Source organism: Saccostrea cucullata, unplaced genomic scaffold, assembly GCF_032062105.1.
Source record: "Saccostrea cucullata isolate Sc308-1 unplaced genomic scaffold, CSIRO_AGI_Scuc_v1 ctg2719, whole genome shotgun sequence".
NCBI classification, from domain to species: Eukaryota; Metazoa; Mollusca; class Bivalvia; order Ostreida; family Ostreidae; genus Saccostrea; species Saccostrea cuccullata.
The window spans coordinates 28829-53145 of record NW_026935378.1 but is presented as its reverse complement, the minus strand read 5'-3'; the positions used below and the strand labels follow the sequence as shown (position 1 = coordinate 53145).

At 34.5% G+C, this 24317-nt stretch overlaps 2 protein-coding genes across 2 annotated transcripts; both read right to left on the bottom strand.

The window, feature by feature from the left end:
• Positions 1-1310: 1310 nt before the first annotated feature.
• On the bottom strand, positions 1311-2830 carry LOC134242648 (uncharacterized). Its single transcript, XM_062724751.1, has 2 exons — positions 2651-2830; positions 1311-1553 (listed from the first exon to the last, which is right to left on the bottom strand). The coding sequence occupies exons 1-2, from the start codon at positions 2795-2797 to the stop codon at positions 1371-1373; spliced, it is 330 nt and encodes a 109-aa protein (XP_062580735.1). The 5' UTR covers positions 2798-2830; the 3' UTR covers positions 1311-1370.
• An 80-nt stretch (positions 2831-2910) lies between these two features.
• LOC134242649 (uncharacterized) lies at positions 2911-4833 on the bottom strand. Its single transcript, XM_062724753.1, has 4 exons — positions 4222-4833; positions 3760-3903; positions 3412-3563; positions 2911-2939 (listed from the first exon to the last, which is right to left on the bottom strand). The coding sequence occupies exons 1-4, from the start codon at positions 4719-4721 to the stop codon at positions 2911-2913; spliced, it is 825 nt and encodes a 274-aa protein (XP_062580737.1). The 5' UTR covers positions 4722-4833.
• Between the last annotated feature and the right edge of the window lie 19484 nt (positions 4834-24317).

Below are 24317 nucleotides of genomic sequence, written 5' to 3'. Positions count from 1 at the left end.
TCGCTCCCCATAAAAAAAGGGGGAGCGAATCATTCGCCGAATGAAAAGTCTTTGTTTCTGCGCGAAGTCTCTAGAATAAGACTTTGAGCTTTTGCAATGAAATTTTTACACCACAACTTAAGGAAGACCCCTATTTATTTTGAAATGAAAAGGTCAAAGGTCAAGGTCGTAAATTCATAGTGTATCGATATAGGCTATGTGTAAAACTCATTTCCAGTCGATATTTCAAGAAGCTTTTGAATTCTTGCAATCAAATTTTTTATCAATTAAATTTTACCACAACTCCCTATGGCACACTCCGCCTTCTCAAATCCCCCCCCCTTTTCTACATCTGATTGATCGATTGTATATTGTTTAACGTCCCTCTCGAGAATTTTTCACTCATATGGAGACGTCACCGTATGCCGGTGAAGGGCTTCAAATTTAGACCTATACTCGGCACTCAGGGCCATTGAGCAGTGAGGGTTCTTTATCGTGCCAGCGCCTACCGTGACACGGGGCCTACGTTTTTAAGGTCATATCCGAAAGACCCGTTTCACTTCTAGTGCCGAGCGCTTGGCGAAGGCATGGAAGGAACAGTCACTACCTTTGTTTATGTCTTAGGTATGACGCGGCGCCGCGAACGAGAATCTGTGTGTAATGGGAGAGGAGAAGGATGCAGTGGACCATGCAGGGATTCGGACCCTAGCCCCTTGAATCTCCGGTCAGGTGCTCTACCAACTGAGAATTCCAGCACGATCAAACCTGACTGACCGTCATATCCCTCCCTATAAGACCCCACCCCAGGCTGATCCCTGGCATGCCTCTCACCTGTCAGTTCCAGGGCATGGCACAGCACCAAATGTAACAGGAGAGAAGAAAAATGCATCAGACCAGACCGGGATTCAAGCCCAGGCCCCCTTAATCTCCAGTCAGTTGCTCTACGAACTGAGCTATAGCTATCAGGCCACCAGCGATCAATCCAATAATCAGAGGAGTCTGTATTTCTATCAGACTTCACTTTATCACACTGTTGATGGTATTTAGACAATCTAATTAAAATCAGATCTTCCATTCGAGACATAAATAAAATGGGAGCAAATAGATCTGGGTGTTTAGATAACTGAACCTCTAGTTGTAATTGATCATCTAGTGGTCACTGGAACTATTGAATTTCAATTTTCCCAATTTTCTAACTTGTTCATATTTCTGACGCATTGTACCCCTTTTTTGAGAATTTCTGTATTTATCATCCTTTAATACATTGAATTGCACATTTTACAAGATTACTCTAGAAGATTTTTTCACATTGAAGTTTATTAATAAAAATAAATGTTATGTTACACAATTAAGTACATGTTGTTGTATTTCGATAAACCACAAACAATAATTTACAAGTATTTCATCAGAGCTGCCATATCAAGAAAAGTCCTGGCAAGTTTAAGTCGTCCTTTCTTTGACAAAATATTGCACTTCTCGCTGTATTTTACCGTGGCACAGTCTTGTTCTGCTATATGTCCTGTTTTGATATATGTGGTATAATTTTTATCTGTTGCAAAAGCTACAACAGTTACCTGTAAATAAAAGTGAAAATGATTTAAATACTGTATGCAGGCATTCAGCAAACCTCGACCATATCCCTCGCCTTCATCATTTATTTAGATGAGGTACGAATTGGCAGAGGTAAGCCGATTGTGTATGCAGGGTTATTTTTGCCCCTTCACACTTTGAAAGAACTATATGCGGTATATTGCATATGTTTGCCCCCACAAAAGTCAAATTTTGAAAACTTCCTGAAATGTGCTGAATTCAATGAATTGTACGAGAAATATAAGTTAACAGAAAATATTATAGTTCCAGAGCAGTGTATTCACAATTTCTGTTTTTATGACGTCACAAACTAGTCCGATTTTATATCCTTTTCCAGAAAGAGGACAAAATGGACAAAATTTCAACAATTTAAGCTTTAAAATTTATAGAGCGCATGTGTGTTCAAGAACAATATTGACATATTTCATTGATATTATCATTCTACACATTATATCAAAATATTTATCCTGAACACACATGCGCTCGGTGACTTTTATTTAAAATATCGACGAAATATGTACATTTTTCTGCAAAATTCATAAAAAACTGAAATTACGTCATATTTGTGACGTCATTACGTACATATGACGTCATTACATATGAAATTATTCTGTGCTTTGAAGTCAGCACATACTCCCCTGTTTAAGGACTTAATTAAATATTACTCCATCAAAGTTTGATTTTGGGGGGCAAATGTTGGTTAATACCGCATATAGTTCTTTTCCTAATTTAGCATTTGCAGAGATAATGCTATCTTCTTTAATTAAATTCACCCACTTAGGACAAGGGTGAAAGGGGCAAAAATAAAGCAGGGGCAAAAATTTCATTGTGAACATTTTTGTGCAAACTTTTCTACTGTTTTCAAAATTTGCATCTTCAATATTATAAACTCAATGTATAACACATCTTCGCTAGTCAAGGGTTTCTGATACGCTATTCTCCTCAATTCATGAGGAGAGTATCGTATCAGAAACCCTTGGCTACCGAAGATGTGTATAACACAATTACTAGTACTTTTATAAAATAAAAGTTAGAGGAAATTTGTATTTTTACATATTTATATTATTGCATATTTACTTACCTCTGTTGCTTGAACTACAAAACCATACATTCCATTTGGTCCAAACAAAGAGCACTGTAGAACTGAGAGTATATCTCCAATGTGTTGGCATTTCAAATTATTGTCCACATGCTCAATGGGGTTTTGAACTTTGATGAACTTCCACATCTCTCCTCTTAAATCAATTTCTTTGTTATATGTCTGTGTAACCTAAATCAAATTTTGACAATCAACCAAAATATAGTTTAGAGTATTCTTGTTCAATAATAAGGGCACATCATTCATAGGTAAGACACAAGAATTGTCAAATCTTCAATCAATATAAAATTAACACTTCACTAAATAAAGCCAAACCATAGAAAAATCTACTTTTTATTTATAGCAAAAAATTGGTGGAAAAAAGGTTAATACTAATATTAAGTAAAGCCAATTTCCATTTGCCCCTTTCACCTCCATTAACATGAGATGAGTTCAAAAGGGGGGGGGAATTCAACAGAGCCATTTATTTTTTTTTATTGCTACTGTCAACTGTGTCTGACCTAACTTGAGACATGGAGAAAGTGCGATAGAGCAATAAAAACAAGGGCTAAAACAGCACAATTTTAACATATTTTAGTGTATCATATTTAGTACGTTGCAATACTGAAAGACTTAATTTTCTGATATGTACATTTCAGAAATGTTAATTTTTTGTTAATTAATTTATAAACTAATTTCCATTCATCAGATTAATTGATACAAAACCAACTTAAAAAAAATTATGGATATGCCAGGTGCCTGACATTTTTTGATTTTTTTATGATTTGTATGTTGTACCTTAACAACTGCCAGAACTGTATTCTTTTTGCAAGGATCAATGACCAAAGCATCAGGTACTGAGGAAATCTCTTTACCACCGACTACACAGTTGTAACATCCAACATTTGGTGCACCTCTAGACACAATAATGAATAAAAATAAACTCGTGTAAAAGCATGGTATAATAAAAAAAAAATTAAGTTAAAATCATATCATTATGTAAAAGCTATATTTTCAATGAAAGTACTTATTTACAGTATTTATCAGTGTTGCAGGCAAAGAATATGGATACTACGGTACAGTGTAATTTAAATATAATTTTTATGACTTACACTAGACCCAATTCAAACATCCTGGCATATCTCATAAAAAGCTCTTGGAACATTCCCTCTGACAATTCTTCTCGCTCTGGATGCTGTCTTCTGTTTACCATGTAAAGGAGCTGCCATAGAAAATCGGTCACATTTTGCTGTAGTCTGAATTTAGAAAAAAAAAATGCAATTTCACAAGGTATGTTTTCCAATCCCTTAACTTTAAAGTCTATAGGAATAGAAAACAAAGCACAAGTCTACTTTATCTTGATGTTTGAAATGGAACATAGAGTCAATAAATTGGTGTATCTGCATTAAGAGAATGCAATTCTTATTATTCATGGAATTATTCTTACATATGTATTTAAATTACAATATTTTTGGTTATGGCACCACTTTTCTTCTTTTGTGAAATTACACACACACACACACACACACACAATACCAAAGCTCTACTGACAGGTACAATCAAAAGACGGTCACCTCAGACACATTTCTTTTAAGCCCTTAATGGTTTTAAAACCACTCAACTCCTTCTCCCAATCCCTCCATATCTTTGAGTTTTCATACAGTTTCTCTACTCTCCAGACCGGGACATGGTCTATATGTTCATAATCAAGATTTAGGATTTGTTCCATTATATGATTAAAGCAATCAAACGGAACTTTTCGCTCAGAAGCTGGGTCGTTCATCATGGCTATAATTTCACTTCTTTTGTTCTTCTGACTTTCCAGGAAATCTGGATATGATGAAAATACAACATACGGCGTGAAAACCTCCGTTTCTACTTCTATATGTAAGTGTGGTAAGAGTTCCTCACTCCAGTCTTTAGATGTCGATGGAATATTCAAGTTCATAATAGATGGACTTCCTCTCCGTGTTTCATTTGTGTGTGTAACACATTCCTCCTCCGAATTGTTGAATTTTCTTTTTACAGATGTAACAGATGTCGAAGAAACGACACCTTTCTCTTTGTTTGCCATCTTAGTGAAATTTTATGTCAGATAGGAGAACAAAATTATCCAGGAGAGCTCATACTACTTGGATACAATCCCAATCTCATGGATTCTGAGACTCGAGACTCAGTCTGATACGAAAATTTGTTTAGGTGATCACCATTTTCTGTATTTCGATCCCGATGGATATTATTTATAAATTATTATTAAAGCACATTGTAGACACTCACTGACTTTAATTTGCAGTACATAAAATATTTTTGATATACTTCAATAAAACATTTGTTATTTAATTACAAATTAAACCGGGAAAGTTTCTAAGAATACAAGTTATAAGAAAAATAAGTAACCTCGGGTGCCTATCCCATGTCTAGACTAGAATATAGTTTTTAAAAAAAGTCATATATGGCGTATTTTTTTTTTATAAGTTCAGACAAATTGTAATTAAAAATATATTTTCTATTTATTTTATTATTTTATATAAAGATAGGACTTTCATGTAAATTACACAATAATGAATTTAAATCGCGTTTCAAAGATATCAGAATTAAAAAAAAAACTAAGTCAATAGTTCAGAAATCATATCAGTTAAGTATTTGGAACTATCTTGTCACAGGAAATGCACATGTCAAATATGAAAACCCTATACATGTATCTTATCAATCAAAACTGACAAAAGGAAAAATTAACAATTTTGAAAAGTAGGTCAAACGTCAAGGCCACAAGATAAAAATCATAGAGTACACGTAATTAGAAAGGTCTTGTCGAAACCAATATACAGATTTGATATTAAAGCCATATATTTTCTCATTCAAAAGTCACGAGCAAGATTTTGAAAAGTTGGTCAAAGTAAACTTGAAGGTCAATGTCACGATGTCAAAAATCATAGTGAATTTAGAAAGGTCTACTGACAGACGAATAAGATTTAATGTACCCTCGCTTTCACGAAAGCAGGGGACAATAGAACGGGGATAAATCTTTCTCTGAATACAATATTCAAGCATAAGACATTTTTTTTTGTTTTGAACCCGTATAAAAGATTCAGACCAAGGTTAAAGTTTTACAAATGTAGGTCAAACTCCAAGGACACGGTCATTGACTTTGGGTCAAAAGAAATGTTGAACCTTCTAACATAGACTTTTCTTAAGAAACACACACATGAAATATAATATCTTTAGTAACAAAAAAATCAGAAAATATTGTAAAGGCTTAAGTTTTTCTTAAAGAAGATCGTGCTCAAAGGTCAATGACATGAGGACAAATTATATCGATTGTATATATGAGGAATGAAAAGCCTTGCGGCAACCAACCAATAGTTATAGACAAGATAGGTTAAAATTAATTTACAATTGTAGATCGAACTCCAAATTCAAGATAATGAAGTCAAAGATTGGTAATCAAAGAAATGTCATGTCAAAAGAAAAATACATGTGATATATGAAAGTATTAGTATCCACCGTTCAAATTTGATGGCCCGAACAATGGCTTTGATAGTTAGATAAATGTCGACTGACGTTTTTCATTTAAATCTGTCACCTTGATCTAATAATTATCTAAGTTTATGAAAATTGGAATTGATCAATGTTAACTTTGTTGATTAGATAGATCTTAATAATTGTGACTTCTACAATGTATTATATATTAATCATCTAATAATTTCTTAGAGAATGTATATACCCACTGATTTTGGCAGACAAAACACATGATCCAACAAATGCTGCTCCAGTGCACTAGAAACACGTGCATAAGCAGTGATATCTTTATACATTCAAGCAATATATGATACTGTAGTACTACATCGTAGGATACGAAAGAAATGGACTATTTTAAAAATTAAAATTCCAACTTAAAAAAAAAATCACATTCACCTTGAATTTCAAAAAAGAATTGCTGTCTCCGCTTTCGGTGTCTTTTTCGTGAGATGTCATTTTTATGACATATTGTGTCAAATATGAACGCCTATTATATGTCATTTTGAAGTTATCACCGAAGTTGATTCAGTTTTTTAAAATTAGGTTAATCGTGAAGGTCAAGGTCAAGGGGTCAGAAATCATAGCATGCTTGGAAATATCTTGTCACAGGTAATGCACCTGTCAAATATGAATGCCCTATCTCTTCTCAATCAAAAGTTGTAAAATTTAACATTTTTGAAATGTAGGTCAAAATTCAAGGTCAAGGCCACAAGATCAAAAATCATAATGTATTTAGAAAGGTCTTGTTACAGACAATATACAGCTTTAATATGAAAGTCTTATCTCTTCTCGTTCAAAAGTCATGACCTAGGAGAAAGTTTTTGAAAAGTATACCAACCTTTAAGGTCAAAGTCAAAGCCCTATCTCCTCTCATTCAAAAGATATGACCAATGTTAGCGTTTTTGAAATGTAGGTCAAACTTCAATGTCAAGATCACGATATCAATCAAAGTACTCAGAAGTACAGAGAGCCGGGCTCCTTTACAGAGTAGAATCATTATGAATTTCTTACATGAATCATACGTTTATATTGTATTAACAGATAAAAAAAAAAGAATATCAGATTTAAAATTCTGATGAAAAAATCATTTTAAATCTATCAACATAAATGATAAGACACTGACACTGACAGTGAGTTTCTATCCTAATACCACGGTCCGATTTTGTCAGAATCAGAATTAATCTGGTACCGCAACTGAAAATAAACAAACAGGCCAGTCTGGTTCCCTCTCCTGCTTTTCTTCGTATGTGTAGAGAACTAAGATACATGTAACACTGATTATAAAAACTCCTTACACCACTGAACTATGTTCTTTGACTTAAGACTGAAGTTTTCAAAGGTACTAAATATGTTTATTTATTTAGATAAAACTTCGTTTTATTTTTGTTGCTTTATTTAGCGTTTGTATTATCTCAAAAGCGGTTGAGAGTAAGAACTATATTTTTACACGTAACTTTAAAATGGCGACTATCAGGTTAACATCCTGTCTTGAACAGGATCACATAAGCCGGCAATTGCTCTTTGAGCAATAAGCCCGGCTAAAAATCATAATGTTTTTAGAAAGGTCTTATCACAGGTAATATGCATCTTAAATATGAAAGCGCTATCTCTTCTCATTCAAAAGTTGTGACCAATTCATTGATGATTGATTGATTGTATATTGTTTAACGTCCCTCTCGCCAATTTTTCACTCATATGGAGACGCCACCACTTCCTGATGCAGAGCTGCAAATTTTGTCCTATACTCGGCACTTAGGGCCATTGAGCAGGAAGGGATCTTTTTCGCGCCAACACCTTCTGCGATACGGGACCTCGTTTTATATGGTCTCATCCGAAGGACCAGTCTCCACGTCCCACAGTGGGATGCAAAACGGGACCTAAGGATCAACTCCTTACTTCGTGACTCTAGAGCAGACGCTCTAACCAATACGTCACGCGGGCGTATGATTGATTTTTTGAAATGTAGGTAAAACTTCAAGGTCAATGTTACGGGGTCAAAATCATAGTGTTCTCAGAAAGGACTTGTCACGGGTAATATACATGTGTTATATGTAAGCCCTATCTCTTCCCATTCAAAAGACATGTCTAAGGTTAAAGTTTTTGTGATGGACGGACATGCAGAAGTACAGACCGACAGACTTACAAACTGACAGGCGAATGAGATTTAATGTTCTCTCACTTACGCGAAAGGGGGGGGGGCAAAAATTGCAAAAGAAGGCTCTGATACTTTATACGAACAATTTTGAAAATAAGGCAACCTGTTGACGAATAAGTTGGTGATATTAGGAATCAAAAGTCCTGGTTAAAGTCAACATTTCGCAAAGTTGATGGTATGAACAATGACCATGATTGCAAAATATAATATATCGTACGTAGTTTTAAAGTAACTTTGAAAATGTTTCACCCTAATAAAACAACCGAGGCACAACCGATTTTTACAATGTTACACTTAATTACAAGCAAAATGTATTGTATTACACTGAATGTTTTATACAAATACTTGTAATTTAATTTCAGTTGTATTCTAGCTTCTCATTGGTTAATATCCAAAAAGGAACGCAAATTATTTCTGTATAGTTTACTTAAAAGCATATAATTAAGTGATTGTCTCACGTTTTCATTCAATTTATAAGGTCTCTGTGCGATCATGACAGGGAACACTGTTCGACAGGGGATGCTTACTCCTTCACGACACATGATCTAATCTTGGTGTTTTACGCGTCCGTGTTTGCACGGCTTCCAATTTGTGTTGTTCCAGTTTTTCAGGTTGATCACTGTTCGTTTTCTTCATATTTCGATTAAAAAACTATTCTCTTATAGTGTACATACATTGTACATACTGCGAAGAGGGAAAATATAATAATCATGGACAGCGAACCCTGACTCTAAGTACTACCTTGATTTTATCTCTAAGCTGATGAAAATTGGAACTGATCACGGCTCGTTGATTGTAAAGATGCATGTGACATATATTAATTCATGGTAACAAATTCTGAGAGAATGTATGATGTACTGACTGATTATGGTAGACAGGGCTCATGAACCTGACGGTTGCTGCTTCTGTAAAAACCCACGCACCAGAAATGATGATCCCCATGCATGCCAGCAATAAATAATATACTACTTTATGATAGTTTTGGATATTTTTTTAATTGTAGTAATAATCAGAGCTTGACAAAAAGATTTGTTAAAGAAGATCTGATACTATTAGATTTTTCAACATATCGTAGTTACAAGTCAATTATTTACGTACAATTCGCAACAGAAAAATTGCTATTTAACTAGTGCTAATTGTAACGGGGACCGTTACAGATGTTCCCCAAACGCTCCCCACCTCCCTTTTGGTGCCATATTCCCTGTAATCTCTATTAAATAAGAAATACTTTATGGAATTTAGACTTAATGAGTCTTCCAGAAAAATACAAAATATATTTAAAAATAGGCATTGCACGCGTGTTCATTTGCGTAACGACCATATTATCTTGTCTACACTATCTAAACTTTAAATATACTTAATATCAAAACATTTAATCCATAAGTATTTAAAAAATACACTCATTCGAATGTATTTTTAATTTTACTCATTTTGCGTGCAAACACGTGCAAGCACGTGCATAATGACTACACCTTCTTTTAGAAGTCCCTTATATATATCTATGTTCTAAATCCCATCCTGTTTCGTTGAAAAACAAAGGAGTTATAGCCATTTGAATTTTCAGCCAATCAGATTGCAGCACACATACATGCGCGTGATTTCATAAATTTTTATCCTTATCGTATTGAAGGGTATCTAAATGAATGACTATATTTTAAAATTCCAAACATTTCGTCAAAAAACAAAGGAGATATAGCCATATAAAGTTTCAGCCAATCAGATTGCAGCACACGTGCATGCGCGTGATTTCATGATTTTTCCTATATCATATTTTAGGATATCCCAATGCATGACTATGTTTCAAATTTCAATGCATTTCGTCAAAAAACAAAGAAGATATAGCCATTTAAAGTTTCAGCCAATCGGATTGCAGCACGCGCGCATGCGCATGCTTTCATGGAAATTTTTATATATCATGCTGTAGATCTTTATAATGTAGGACTATGCTCAAAATTTCAAAAGATTATGACAAGAAACAAGAAAGATATTGAGACTTTAGTTTCAGCCAATCAGAGCGAAGCGCACGTGCATGCGCGTGAGATCTTGCTATTTTGACCATGCCATCTTGTCTATACTACTAATGTATCCTTATATTATGAGTTTCAAAAAAATTCTTCCAAAAAAAGAAAAGTTACAGTAATTTCCATTATATTGGTCATTTCTCGTGTTGCACGTGCGCGCTCTTGCAAGCATGTGCGCGCAAAATGACCTTCGTTCGGCAAATCTACATAACATGTCTACTGACCCTAAAAACATTTTACCTTAGTCGGATGTATAGTTTACAAGATCACTCGAGGACAAAATTTTCCCAGGAATAATAATAATAACTAGATGCGTTCTTGTTGCTAGGGCAACAAGTAGGTCTTCCGACCGACTTTTCTTTAGAGTTCTATGCTGCGTCATCCAATGAAATAGATTTCAGAATATATTTTTTCGTTTACGTTCATTAACAGTAGTTTCTCAACACAGATCGTGATTGTTCCAGGTATTTCACAAAATATCTCCAAATATAGCTTTTAAAAATCGGCAAAATGTTCCACACATGTTATAAAAGAGTGAAAAGTAATTTGCAACTGAAAAAAGACAAAAACAAAGAAAAAATTTGGGGAACGCCCCGAGTGGGATTCGAACCCCCGACAGTAAGACAAAGTTTGGTTCGGTCATATCTTTGCAATAAACACACGCATGAAGAAAATGAAAACATATATAGATATCTTTGAAGATGCTCTATAAACCCTGTAAATCCGAAAGAAAAATATTGAGAAACAAAAAAGTTGAAAAATTGGTCTTTTTGAATTCACTTCCGTTTGCGACCGGAAGTAAGAACGACAAAAAATGGAGGACGTTCGGCACATCTACATGTAATGTTCTTTCAAGTCCATAAGTTTCAATGTCATATCATTAGCCGTTTTCGAGAAAAGGAGTGTACAAAAATCAATTTAAAAAATACAAATTTCCCCAAAAATCGCCACCGGAAGAAAATTTTGAAAAAATGAAAAACACGTCTGGAGATATTGACCTGGTGCATCTTTCCTGTAAAAATCTTTGAAATCCGTACAGTCACAGCTGAGATATCGCCATAAAAATGAAAAAAAGAATAATAATAATAATAATAGGAAACCGACGGAAAACAATAAGGTCTTCCGAAGGAAGTCGAAAGACCTTAATAATAAGAATAATAAGAAACAGTAGAATCACTATAAGGTCTTCCGTGAAGACGGAAGACCTTAACTAGATGCGTTCTTGTTGCTGGAGCAACAAGCGGTCTTCCGACCGACTTTTCGTTAGAGTTCTATCCTGCGTCATCCCATGAAATAGATTTCAGAATGTATTTTTTGTTTACGTTTATTCACAGCAGTCTCTCAATATACATCATGATAATTACAGGTATTCCTCAAAATATCTCAAAAAATAGCTTTTAAAAATCGGCAAAATATTCCATCCATGTTATAAAAGAGATTAAAGTCATTTGCAAGTGAAAAAAGACATAAACAAAGAAAAAATTTTTGCAACGCCCCCGCCGGGATTCGAACCCCCAACAGTGCGACAAAGTTTGGTTCGGACATATCTTTTTAATAGATGCGCGCATCAAGATACTAAACACATATTTAGAATTCTCATAAGACACACTATAAACCCTCTAAATTCTAAAGAAAAATATTGAAAAACAAAAAAGTTGAGAAATGGGACTTTTTGAATTCACTTCCGTTAGCGACCGGAAGTGCCGACGACGAAAAATAAAGGTCGTTCCCCATAATGGAGTTCGATGATCTATCACCTCAGTAAGTTTCACTTTCATATCTTTAGCCGTTCTCGAGAAAACTGCTGGACAAAATGCCTTTTAAAAAATACAAAAATCCCCAAAAATCGCGAACGAAAGTGAATTTTGAAAAAATGAAAAACACGTCTGGAGATATTCTCATGATGCATCATCCCTGTAAAAATCTTGGAAATCCGTCCACACACAGCTGAGATATCGCCCTAACTATGAAAAAAGAAAAATAATAATAATAATAATAATAAAAAACAGACGAATAACAGTAAGGTCTTCCGAAGGAAGTCGGAAGACCTTAATAAAAAACAGACGAATAACAATAAGGTCTTCCGAAGGAAGTCGGAAGACCTTAATAATAATAATAATAGGGAAAAAGAAAACGAACGAAAACAAGAAGGTCTTCCGTTGGAGACGGAAGACCTTAATTACAAAATGTCGCCTAGGTTCACGGCAAAATATGGCCGACGCAAAATAATTCCTGAATTTTCCTCTTTAACTCGAGCATTCCTGCATTGGACAGGTCTGATGTTTGATATGAGATGATAAACCATGTGTAAACTTTCTTAGTTTAGCGGAATCATGAACATTTTCGGCGTGATGAATGAATTGTTTACAGTAGCGATGAGGCCACCGCTCAGCTGCGAGCGGATCCAAGGATTTATGAATGAATTAAAAAAGATGGAAATAGAGTTCGATTTCTTTTATTTTATTTAATGACATTATTCATATGCAAGTAAAAGATATACAAGAAAATGCGAGATGCTAATAAATGCAGCTGACAATCTTTATTTTCTCAAGACAAAAAAATTGTTTTTAATGAAATAATTATAAATTCTACAGACAAATCATAGGAAGAATGAATGATAGCAAATTATCAGATGACATTAGGGGAACTAATTTTTTTTATGAATGAAACTTTTAAAACGTTACTTGTAAGTTGTATATGTTATATCTGCGAATTCTACCTGGCTGCGCGCTTTCGAGGGGGGGGGGCTGTCTTGAATATAGACTTGTAAATTACCATTATTTTGTAGAAAGAATTAAGCCTTATCATTTTCTTAACTTCAAGAAGAGTGCCTTGTTATATAAATGTCAAGGTCATTTTTTGTAGAATGTAAAACATTAAAGCGGAATTAGCATTCATTTCAATAAGTTAGAAAGGTGGGGATAGGTTTTTTACAGTTTACAAAAAAATGGGGGGATAATAAGATGCACACACATGATATATGTTTTCAACACTTTATTTGCTAATATTTCGTCTCTATTGAACCAGGGAAGGTTTTGTAAAGGTCCATTCCCCATCCCGGGGAAGACCGTACCTGCACATTGGTACAATGTGTATTACCTCTCGCGCAGTCTATTTATGAGAAAAAGAAATTAATATTTTTTAGTGTTTAAGGAAACGCTAAACCTACGTTTGCGAAAGTTCTAAGACATTCAAAGATATTTAATTCCTTCTTTATCAAATCAAGAAACTGGTTATACGTAAAATCAGCAAATAGGGGCCTTTACTTATGCCATGAATATCACAGAAAAAGATAGAAAGAAAGACAAAGAAATTTAAAAAATCGACTTTTAATCCCCTTTTTTGTGACGACCGGAAGAACTGACGACGGACAAAATGTTGTTCGACACATCTACAAGTCATGATCTATGATATCCGACACAGTAAACTTTCATATCTTAAGCTGTTCTGGAGAAATGGACCGGACAAAGGTCATTTCCAAAAGTTGGTCAATACGAAAATAGTAAGAATACTAGATGCGTTCTTGTTGCTGGGGCAACAAGCAGGTCTTCCGACCGACTTCTCTAATGCGATCTATGCTGTGTCATCCCATGAAATAGATTTCATAATGTATTTTTTTTTCGTTTACGTTCATTTACAGTAGTTTCTCAACACAGATCGTGATTGTTCAAGGTATTTGACAAAATATCTCCTAATATAGCTTTTAAAAATCGGCAAAATCTTCCACGACTGTTATAAAAGTGTGAAAAGTAATTTGCAACTAAAAAAGACAAAAACAAAGAAAAAATTTGGAGAACGCCCCGAGCGGGATTCGAACCCCCGACAGTAAGACAAAGTTTGGTTCGGTCATATCTTTGCAATAAACGTACGCATGAAAAAAATGAAAACATATATAGATATCTTTGAGGACGCTCTATAAACCCTGTAAATCTGAAAGAAAAATATTGAAAAACAAAAAAGTTGAAAAATTAGACTTTTTGAATTTACTTCCGTTTGCGACCGGAAGTAGAAACGACAAAAAATGAAGGACGTTCGGCACATCTACATGTGATGCTCTTTCATGTCCATGAGTTTCAATGTCATATCTTTGGCCGTTTTCGAGAAAAGTTGTGTACAAAAATCCATTTAAAAAATACAAATTTCCCCAAAAATCGCAAACGGAAGAAAATTTTGAAAAAATGAAAAACACGTCTGGAGATATTAAGCTGGTGCATCTTTCCTGTAAAAATCTTTGAAATCCGTACAGTCACAGCTGAGATATCGCCATAGAAATGAAAAAAAGAATAATAATAATAATAGGAAACCGACGGAAAACAATAAGGTCTTCCGAAGGAAGTCGGAAGACCTTAATAACTAGAAAAGAAACTCGTTGCGAGCAACGAGAGGTCTTCCGTCCGATTCAGAAAAAAAAGTAAAATCAAACTGAAAAAGTGATTTTAAAAATCGGAAACACGGGGGATCGAACCCGGGTAGCCAGCGTGAAAATCCATTGCGGTACCCATTACACCTTTGGGAACCCGCTTCAAATTAACATTCGAATATCGCGAGATTGTTTTTTTTATTCCAACATACATTACATTTTTTTAAAATTCAGTTTGGAATTATAAAATGAGAGCTAGCTTGCCAAACTTTGATCAAGATGATCAGATCGGAATTTGTTACTTGAGTTTTAACAGTAATTTTTAGGATAGATATTATATTAGTGATGAACAGATGTTACAGTTTTCTTTCCTTTTTTCGATATGCATTCAACTTTTTATTCCATGCAACTCCATATACAGGCTTGCCAATGTTATAAATTATATTTCTGCACTATTGTCGCAATTTGTCTACAAATTAAGTCAGGTCACGATACATTATTTTGTGCCAAACGTCACAAGTAGTTCTTAACGCTATCCTTTGAAATGTTTGATCTATTGAATGGATGTGATGGTTTCAATGAATGAATGTTAGAATGTATATTTATCACATTATACAAATATAATATCGTATACGGCCAAGTAACACTAAAGCAGTTAATTCGGTAAGATTTTCCACGAATTTTGTATCCTGTTTATCCCCAAAGTGGAGATGAGTTACACGTTCATGAAAAGACTGGAATGATTCACTGAAAAAAAAAATCACTCGCCCTCCGACGGTGAAGGAATCTGATACTATTTATGTTCAATAACTTGCATTTATTACAAGAATATTTATATTACCTTTAATAAACAATCTCTTTAAAAATGTTTTTCTTATTTTTGTCTTTTCTATTCATTTAATATGTCACAAGCCTGCGTGGAAAAATAAACAGAAGTCAAGTAATACTTCAGAAACATAGTGAAAATTAAGTTAGGCAAGTTTCTTGAAAAGCTATTACTTATAACCATGGTTAAGGATAAGTTTTCCCTGGGGCAAAACAAAAGATTGTAGTCATCATATTTCCACTTGTATTCATGTTGCATTCTACTTTGATATGCAGACAAAACAATTTCAATAGACGTTTGAGGAAACCTCATATTAAAACTATACTCAATGCAACGTAATTGCGATGTAGAAATCTAAAGAATCCTTAACATTTCATAAATCTTTTTGGTAGAAGTTTCGTTCATCTAAACGCTCAGCTGACCTTCTAGAACCCGACTTGCATAATGGCGGAGTTTACGGAGACCGCCGCCATCTTGGACACACTTCAGATTTTTAAATGCGAATATCTAGTGTGTGGATTGTTCAATTCTTAAATAAATTGTATATTAGGCTTTTCCAGTAGGGTCTTAATTACCATCTATTACATCAAACAGAAATATTGAGAAACAAAAAAGTTGAAAAAGTGCACATTTTGAATTCACTTTCTGTAGCGACCGGAAGTACTGACGATGCAAACGAAGGCAAAATTGCACATCTATAACTCATGGTCTATCATCTCTAACAAGCCTCCAGTTAATATCTTGAGCCGTTTTTGAGAACATTCGAAGACAAAATTGCATTTTAAAATCAGGAAATTGCCCATAACTTGGCACTGGTAGCGATTTTTCCAAGAAACGGAATTTTATATAAAATTCATATAATGACCTATAATTCCTGAAATTTTCAATGAAATCCACTGAATAGTTTACGAGAAATCGCCTGCACAAAATTTGGTCAGAAGAAAAAAGAATAATAATAATAACTAGATGCGATCTCGTTGCGAGCAACGAGTAGGTCTTCCGTCCGAATTTTCGATAAGATGAGATATGACTTTGACTATGATCTTTGATAAAACATCATGGAATCATGCCTTTTCTCTTTTGATTAAATCCTTTTGATTTAGATAATATCATCAATGCGTACTTAATTTGCACATTAATTTTTTTCTTTTTTGTACTTTGAGAAACAACCAAAACCAATTAAAGAAAACTTGCAAGGAGACCTTGGATTATGAATGTAGTTTGACACAGAATTGCAACGAACCTACGACGTGACAATCCAAGTATCCCTACACATTTCATTGCTCCTTATGTTACTTTCGTTCAAGCAAACGCTCAGCTGCCCCTGTTAACCGCTATTGCGAAATGTCGGAATTGACAGAGACCGCCGCCATTTAGTTCCCGCTTCAGATTTTTGAATGTTAATATCTCGAGTTTGCATTTATAAATTTACAAACGCATTATATATTCAGCCTTATAAGAAATGTTTCTATCAACTATACTAATATAATTTGAAAATATTGAAAAACAAAAAAGTTAAAGACGAGAGACTTTTGGCCCCTCTATGCCCCTAATTTGAAGGACTAACCCCGTTTACTTGATATCAAATGAAAGGTCTTACTATATTGCACATTTTTTATTATATATGTCTTAACAAAATATTAACAGGTAAAAAGATATAAAAGAAAACGTTTCAATTTTTGCGAGATGAGTATGAGGCTATTTTTCGAGCCCAGGCGAGCGTCGATGCCTTCTTACCTGGAAAGCTCTATATGCAAAATGTCACATCTACTATCCTTCCTCTACCTTCACTGAAAATCTCAAGTCGATATCTTAAGTCGTTTAGGAGGAGATCTCAGGACAAGCTGACCCTCTAAAAATCAGTAAATCGTCCATATCTCACGACCGGAAGTGACGACGTACTTACGAAAAATTTCCGACAAGGTTCAGATAAATATCTATCAGATCTGAAAATTTGGTGAGAATCGGTTCAGCCGTTTCTGAGAAATCGCGTGCACAAAATCGGTAAGAAAAATAATAATAATAATAATAATAATAATAGGGAAAAAGAAACCGAACGAAAACAATAAGGTCTTCCGTTGGAGACGGAAGACCTTAATAATAATAATAATAATAATAAGAAACAGAGTAAAAACAATATGTTCCCCAACTTCGTTTGGGGAACATAATAATAAGAAACAGAGTAAAAACAATATGTTCCCCAACTTCGTTTGGGGAACATAATAATAATAATAATAAGAAACAGAGTAAAAACAATATGTTCCCCAACTTCGTTTGGGGAACATAACTAGTGTTAATTGTAACGGGGACCGTTACAGATGTTCCCCAAACGCTCCCCAACTCCCTTTTGGTGCCATTTTCCCTGTAAGCTTCCTTAAATAGGACAGAATCTATGCATTTGAGACTTTAATAAATATTAAAGTATTTAATCCAAAAGTATTAAAAATACGTTCATACAAGTGTATTTTTATTCAACTCATTTGACGTGCACGCACGTGCATATATGAGCATGGTGACCATATCTTCCTGTAGATGTCCATTACATATATCTATGTTCTAAATCCCACCCCGTTTGGTTGAAAACCAAGGAAGTTATAGGTGTTTAAAAATTCAGCCAATCAGATTACAGCGCACGTACACGCACGTGTATGCATGTGCATGGGGACCATACCTTCTTGTGGAAATTCATTATATCTATCTATGTTCCATATCCCATCCAGTTTGGTTGAAAACCAGGGGAGTTATAGCTATTTAAAATTTCAGCTAATCAGATTGCAGCGCAAGTGCATGCACGTGATTTCAAGATAATTGCTATATATCATGTTGTGGGATATCTTAATGCATTGCTATGTTCGAAATTTCATAAGATTTCGTTGAAAAACGAGAAAGATATAGAGACTTTAGTTTCAGCCAATCAGGGCGAAGTGCACGTGCATGCGCGTGAGATCTTGCTATTTTGACCATGTCGTATTGTCTATGCCACAAATATATTTTTACATTATGAGTTTCAAAGCATTTCATCAAAAATGTAAATAGATACGTCTATATCAATTAAACCGGCCATTTCACGTGTTGCACGTGCGCGCTCTTGCAAGCACACGTGCATGTACCTGCTTTCATGAAAATTCTTATACGTCATGCTGTAGATCTTCATAATATGTGACTAAGTTCAAAATTTCAAATGATTATGACGAGAAACAAGAAAGATATTGAGACTTTACTTTCAGCCAATCAGAGCGAAGCGCACGTGCAAGCGCGTGAGATCTTGCAATATTGACCACGTCATCTTGTTTATACTTCTAATATATCCTTACATTATGAGTTTCAAAACATTTCATCAAAAAATAGAAAAGCTACGGCAGTATACATAATATTGGTCATTTCATGTGTTGCTCGTGCGCGCTCTTGCAAGCACGTGCACGCAAAATGACCTTCGTTCGGCAAATCTACATAACATGTCTACTGACCTAAAAAACATTTTACCTTAGTCGGATGTGTAGTTTACAAGATCACTCGTGGACAAAATTTTCCCAGGAAGAAGAAAAATAATAATAATAATAACTAGTGCTAATTGTAACGGGAACCGTTACAGATGTTCCCCAAACGCTCCCCAACTTCATTTTGGTGACTCATTCCCTCTAAGCTTCATAAAAAAAAACTAAACCCTATGCATCTGAAACTTAAACAACGTTTTTCCTAAAGTATACCAAGTATAAACAAAATTTATACATTGCACGTGCGCACACTTGCATGCATATGCAGAATGACCATATCATTGTATCTACTACTTAATATCTCGGCATTTAATCAAAAAGTATTCGAAAATATGCTCAGTCTAGTGCGTTTGTAATTATACGTATTGCACGTGCACGCACATGCATGCATGTGCATAATGACCACACCCTCTTGTAGGGGTCCATTAAGACTATCTATGTTCTAAATCCCATCCTGTTTGGCTGATAAAAAAGGGAGTTATAGGCATTTAAAGTTTTAGCCAATCAGATTGCAGCGCACGTGCATGCGCGTGATTTCATGATAATTATTTTAAATCATATCGTAGGATATTTTAATGCATGACTATGTTTTAAATTTCAAAGTATTTCGTCAAAAAAGGAATAAGATATTGAGATTTTGTTTCAGCCAATCAGAGCAAAGCGCACGTGCATGCGCGTGAGTTCATGATAATTTGACAATGTCCTCTTGTCTATAATACTAATATATTCTTATATTCTGAGTTTTTACACATTTCATCCGGAAATAGAAAAATTACGGCTTTATCAATTGTATTGGGCATTTTACATGTTGCGCGTGCACGCTCTTGCAAGCACGTGCGCGCAAAATGACCTTGATTCCGCAAATCTACATTACATGTCTACTTACCCTAAAAAGATTTTACTTACATCAGATGAACAGTTTACAAGATCATTCGCGGACAAATAAGTACCCAGGAAGAAGAAAAATAATAATAAGAAACAGAGTAAAAACAATATGTTCCCAAACTTCGTTTGGGGAACATAATAAGAAACAGAGTAAAAACAATATGTTCCCCAACTTCGTTTGGGGAACATAATAATAATAAGAAACAGAGTAAAAACAATATGTTCCCCAACTTCGTTTGGGGAACATAATAATAAGAAGAAACAGAGTAAAAACAATATGTTCCCAAACTCCGTTTGGGGAACATAATAAGAAACCGAGTAAAAACAATATGTTCCCAAACTCCGTTTGGGGAACATAATTAAGCTGAAAAACTAATTAGAAAAATTCGTAGAGATGGGTGATTGAACCAGGGTTACCAGCAAGTATTTCCAACGCGCTTACCTTTACTAAATTGGGACCACTCTTCTAAATTTATTTGTAAATATTTCTGCAACAGTATATCTGTCTTGAAATTGTGAAAGGTTGGTCACTATTCATAATTTCGCGCTAAAATCTTCACGCCTTTTCTTTGGAAAGTTCTATTAAAAAGGTGTGATAGCTTCAATTAAGAACGTTCTTATAGCGTAAATTGTGAGTTTTAAAAGTCATTTAATACGTTCAATGTACGAGACATAAAACATATCGTTTATACGCAAGTAATACGAAAGCAGTTGAATATGGCTATGATTCTTGAACATATTTCAATTTCCCAATTAGTTACACATACATTAAAAAACTGAAACTGAAAAACGTGCCTCACCAAACGAGGGTCAAGAATTAAGATACCATTTATGTTCAATAACTTTAATTAGATCTATTAGAAAACAAATGTGTACATAAACTTCATTAAACGATCTTTTGAAAAATGGTTTACTTATTTTATTCTTTTCTATTAGTTTGCATGGGAAAACAGTGGCCGCGTTTTATACTCATTGAATATATTGTTTCTTGATAAACTTATGCTTACATGTATATTAATCGTGATTCAAGATCTGTTGTTCCATGATGCAAAACAAAAGGTTGTAGATATAGTATTTCATTTGTACATGTAGTCTCATCTTTTTCTAATTTGAGAAGCAGATAAAATCAATTTGAGAAGACCTCGAATAAAAACTTTAGTTAAAACAGAATAGCAACGTAACTATGACGTGACAATCAAAGTACTCTTTTACATTTCATTTATCCTTATGTTAGTTCAACCAAACGCTCAGCTGACTCCATAACCCCCTACGCGCTAAATGTCGGAGTTGACAGAGACAGACGCCATTTTGGATATGCTTCGAATTTTCAAATGTTAATATCTAGAGTTTGGATTTATCAATTTATAAACAAATTATATATTAAGCCTAATTAGAAGGATTTCTATTAAACATATTGAAATAATTCAAAAATATTGAAAAACAAAAAAGTTAGAAAATTCGACTTCTTAAATTTTCATCTGGAAACAACAGGAAGTACTGACGACGAACGAAAGGTCGCGTCCTGGATAGTGAATATCACGATCTATTATCCCTGAAAGTTTCACATTAATATCTTTTACCGTTCTTGAGATTAACCGCGGACAAAATGTCATTTTAAATTCAGGAAAAGGTCTGTAACTTGGCACCGAAAGCGAATTTCCAAAAAATCTCTCGGATAAAATAACTTCAGATAACAGCACATTGTTTCTGAGAATTTCGTGAAAATCCACCCAGTAGTCTTCGAGAAATCGCGTGCACAAAATTAGATGGTCAGGAAAATAATAATAACTAGTGCTAATTGTAACGGGAACCGTTACAGATGTTCCCCAAACGCTCCCCAACTCCCTTTTCGTGCCATATTCCTGTAAGTTTCATTAAAATAGGCAGAATTTATGTATTTAAGACTTAAAAAATATTGCATGAGCGTAATGACTATATCATCATGTCTACACTATTCTACTCATTGCACGTGCACGCACGTGCATGATGACCATACCTTCTTGTAGGAGTCTATTATGGCTGTCTATGTTCTTAATCCCATCTTGTTTGGTTGAAAAACAAGGGAGTTATAGCCATTTAAAGTTTAAGCCAATCAGATTGTAGCGCACGTGCATGCGCGTGTTTTCATGACAATTATTATATATCATATTGTAGGACATCTTAAAGTATGCATATCTTTTAAATTTCAAAGTATTTCATCAAAAAACAGAAAAGATATTGAAGTTATTGTTTCAGCCAATCAGAGCAAAGCGCACGTGCACGCACGAGCATGCATGTAAATGTTGACCATACCATCTTGTAGAAGTCTTTTATGTCTGTCTATCTTCTAAATCCCATCATGTTTGGTTGAAAACCAAGGGAGGTATAGTCATTTAAAGTTTCAGCCAATCAGATTGCAGCGCACGTGCATGCACGTGATTTCGTGAAATTTTTATACATCATATTGTAGGGTATCCTAATGTATGACTTTGTTATAAATTTCAAAGCATTTCATCGAAAAACAAAAAAGATACTAAGGTTTTTGTTTCAGCTAATCAGAGCAAAGCGCACGTGCATGCGCGTGAGTTCATGCAAATTTGACAATGTCATCATATCTATACATCTTATATATACTTATATAATGAGTTTCAAAACATTTCATCAAAAAATATAGAAGTTACACCCAAATTAAATATATTAGTCAATTCACTCATTTCACGCGCACGCACGTGCATGCGTATGCGCGCAAAATGACCTTCGTTCCGCACACCTACACTACACACCTATTAACCCTAAAAAGGTTTTAGCTCAGTTGGGTGAACAGTTTCTGAGAACACTCGCGGACAAAAAAAGTACCGGAGAAGAAATAAGAAAAAAAATAATAACTAGTGCTAATTGTAACGGGAACCGTTACAGATGTTCCCCAAACGCTCCCCAACTCCCTTTTGGTGCCATATTCCCTGTAAGCCTTATTAAATAAGACAACATCTGTGCATTTTTGACTTTAACAACGTTTTCCCAAAAGGATACCAATTATATTCAAATTTTAACATTGCACGCGTGCCCATGTGAATGCACGTGCATAATGATCATATAATCTTGTCTTCACTTTCTATATATTAAAATATACTTTATATGAAAGCATTTAGTCCAAAAGTATTAAAAATCACTCATTCAAGTGTATTTTTAATTTCACTCGTTTCAAATGCACGCACCTGCGTGCACGTGCTTGATGACCATACCTTCTAGTAGGAGTCCCGTATATTTATCTATGTTCCAAATCCCATCTTGTTTGTTTGAAAAACAAGGGAGTTATAGCCATTTCAAGTTTCAGCCAATCAGATTGCAACACACGTGCATCCACGTGATTTCAAGAATTTTTTTCTAAATCATATTGTAGAATATCCTAATGCATAACTATGTTTTAAATTTCAAAGCATTTCGTCAAAAATCAAAGGAGATATGGCCATTTAAAGTTTCAGCCAATCAGATTGCAGCACACGTGCATGCGCGTGATTTCTTGAAATTTTTTGTATATCATATTGCAGGATATCCTAATGCATGACTATGTTTTAAATTTCAAAGCATTTCGTCAAAAAATAAAGGAGATATAGCCATTTAAAGTTTTAGCCAATCAGATTGCAGCGCACGTGCATGCGCGTGATTTCATGAAATTTTTTTCCATATTGTATTGTAGGATATCCTAATTCATGACAATGTTAAAAATTTCAAAGCATTTCGTCCTAAAACAAAAGAGATATTGAGATTTTTGTTTCAGCCAATCAGAGGAAGGCGCACGTGCATGCGCGTGAGTTCATGCTAATTTGACAGTGTCATATTATTAACACTTTTAATATATCCTTATGTAATGAGTTTCAAAGCATTTCATCAAAAAATGTAAAAGTTATAGCTATATTAAGTATATCAGTCAATTCACTCATTTCACGCGCTCGCACGTGCAGGCGTATGCGCGCAAAATGACCTTCGTTCCGCACACCTACACTACACACCTATTAACCCTAAAAAGGTTTTAGCTCAGTTGGGTGAACAGTTTCTGAGAACACTCGCGGACAAAAAAGTACCGGAGAACAAATAAGAAAAAAAATAATAATAATAATAAGAAACAGAGTAAAAACAATATGTTCCCAAACTCCGTTTGGGGAACATAATAATAAGAAACAGAGTAAAAACAATATGTTCCCAAACTCCGTTTGGGGAACATAATAATAATAATAATAATAATAAACTCTTGTTGCTAAAGCAACAAAGAAGGTCTTCCGTTCTCCTCTATTTATCTGCATGAATGAGCTTTAATCTATGTTAAAAAGGCATATAATATTTTAAATGATTTCAAGAAAACAAACGGCCGGAAGTGTAACTTACCAAGATTCTCTTCTCGATGTAACTTTAGACAATTATAGTCTTAATTAC

Bases quoted from the DNA above. Each gene is read 5' to 3' on its own strand.
- LOC134242648 (XM_062724751.1), bottom strand. From the start codon at position 2,797: ATGTGGAAGTTCATCAAAGTTCAAAACCCCATTGAGCATGTGGACAAT. The intron at 1,554-2,650 runs GTAAGTAAATAT...TTTTATTTACAG, and splicing joins TTGTAGTTCAAGCAACAGAG to GTAACTGTTGTAGCTTTTGC.
- LOC134242649 (XM_062724753.1), bottom strand. From the start codon at position 4,721: ATGGCAAACAAAGAGAAAGGTGTCGTTTCTTCGACATCTGTTACATCT. The intron at 3,904-4,221 runs GTGACCGTCTTT...TTCTAAATTCAG, and splicing joins TTAAAAGAAATGTGTCTGAG to ACTACAGCAAAATGTGACCG. The intron at 3,564-3,759 runs GTAAGTCATAAA...TATTGTGTCTAG, and splicing joins ATGTTTGAATTGGGTCTAGT to AGGTGCACCAAATGTTGGAT.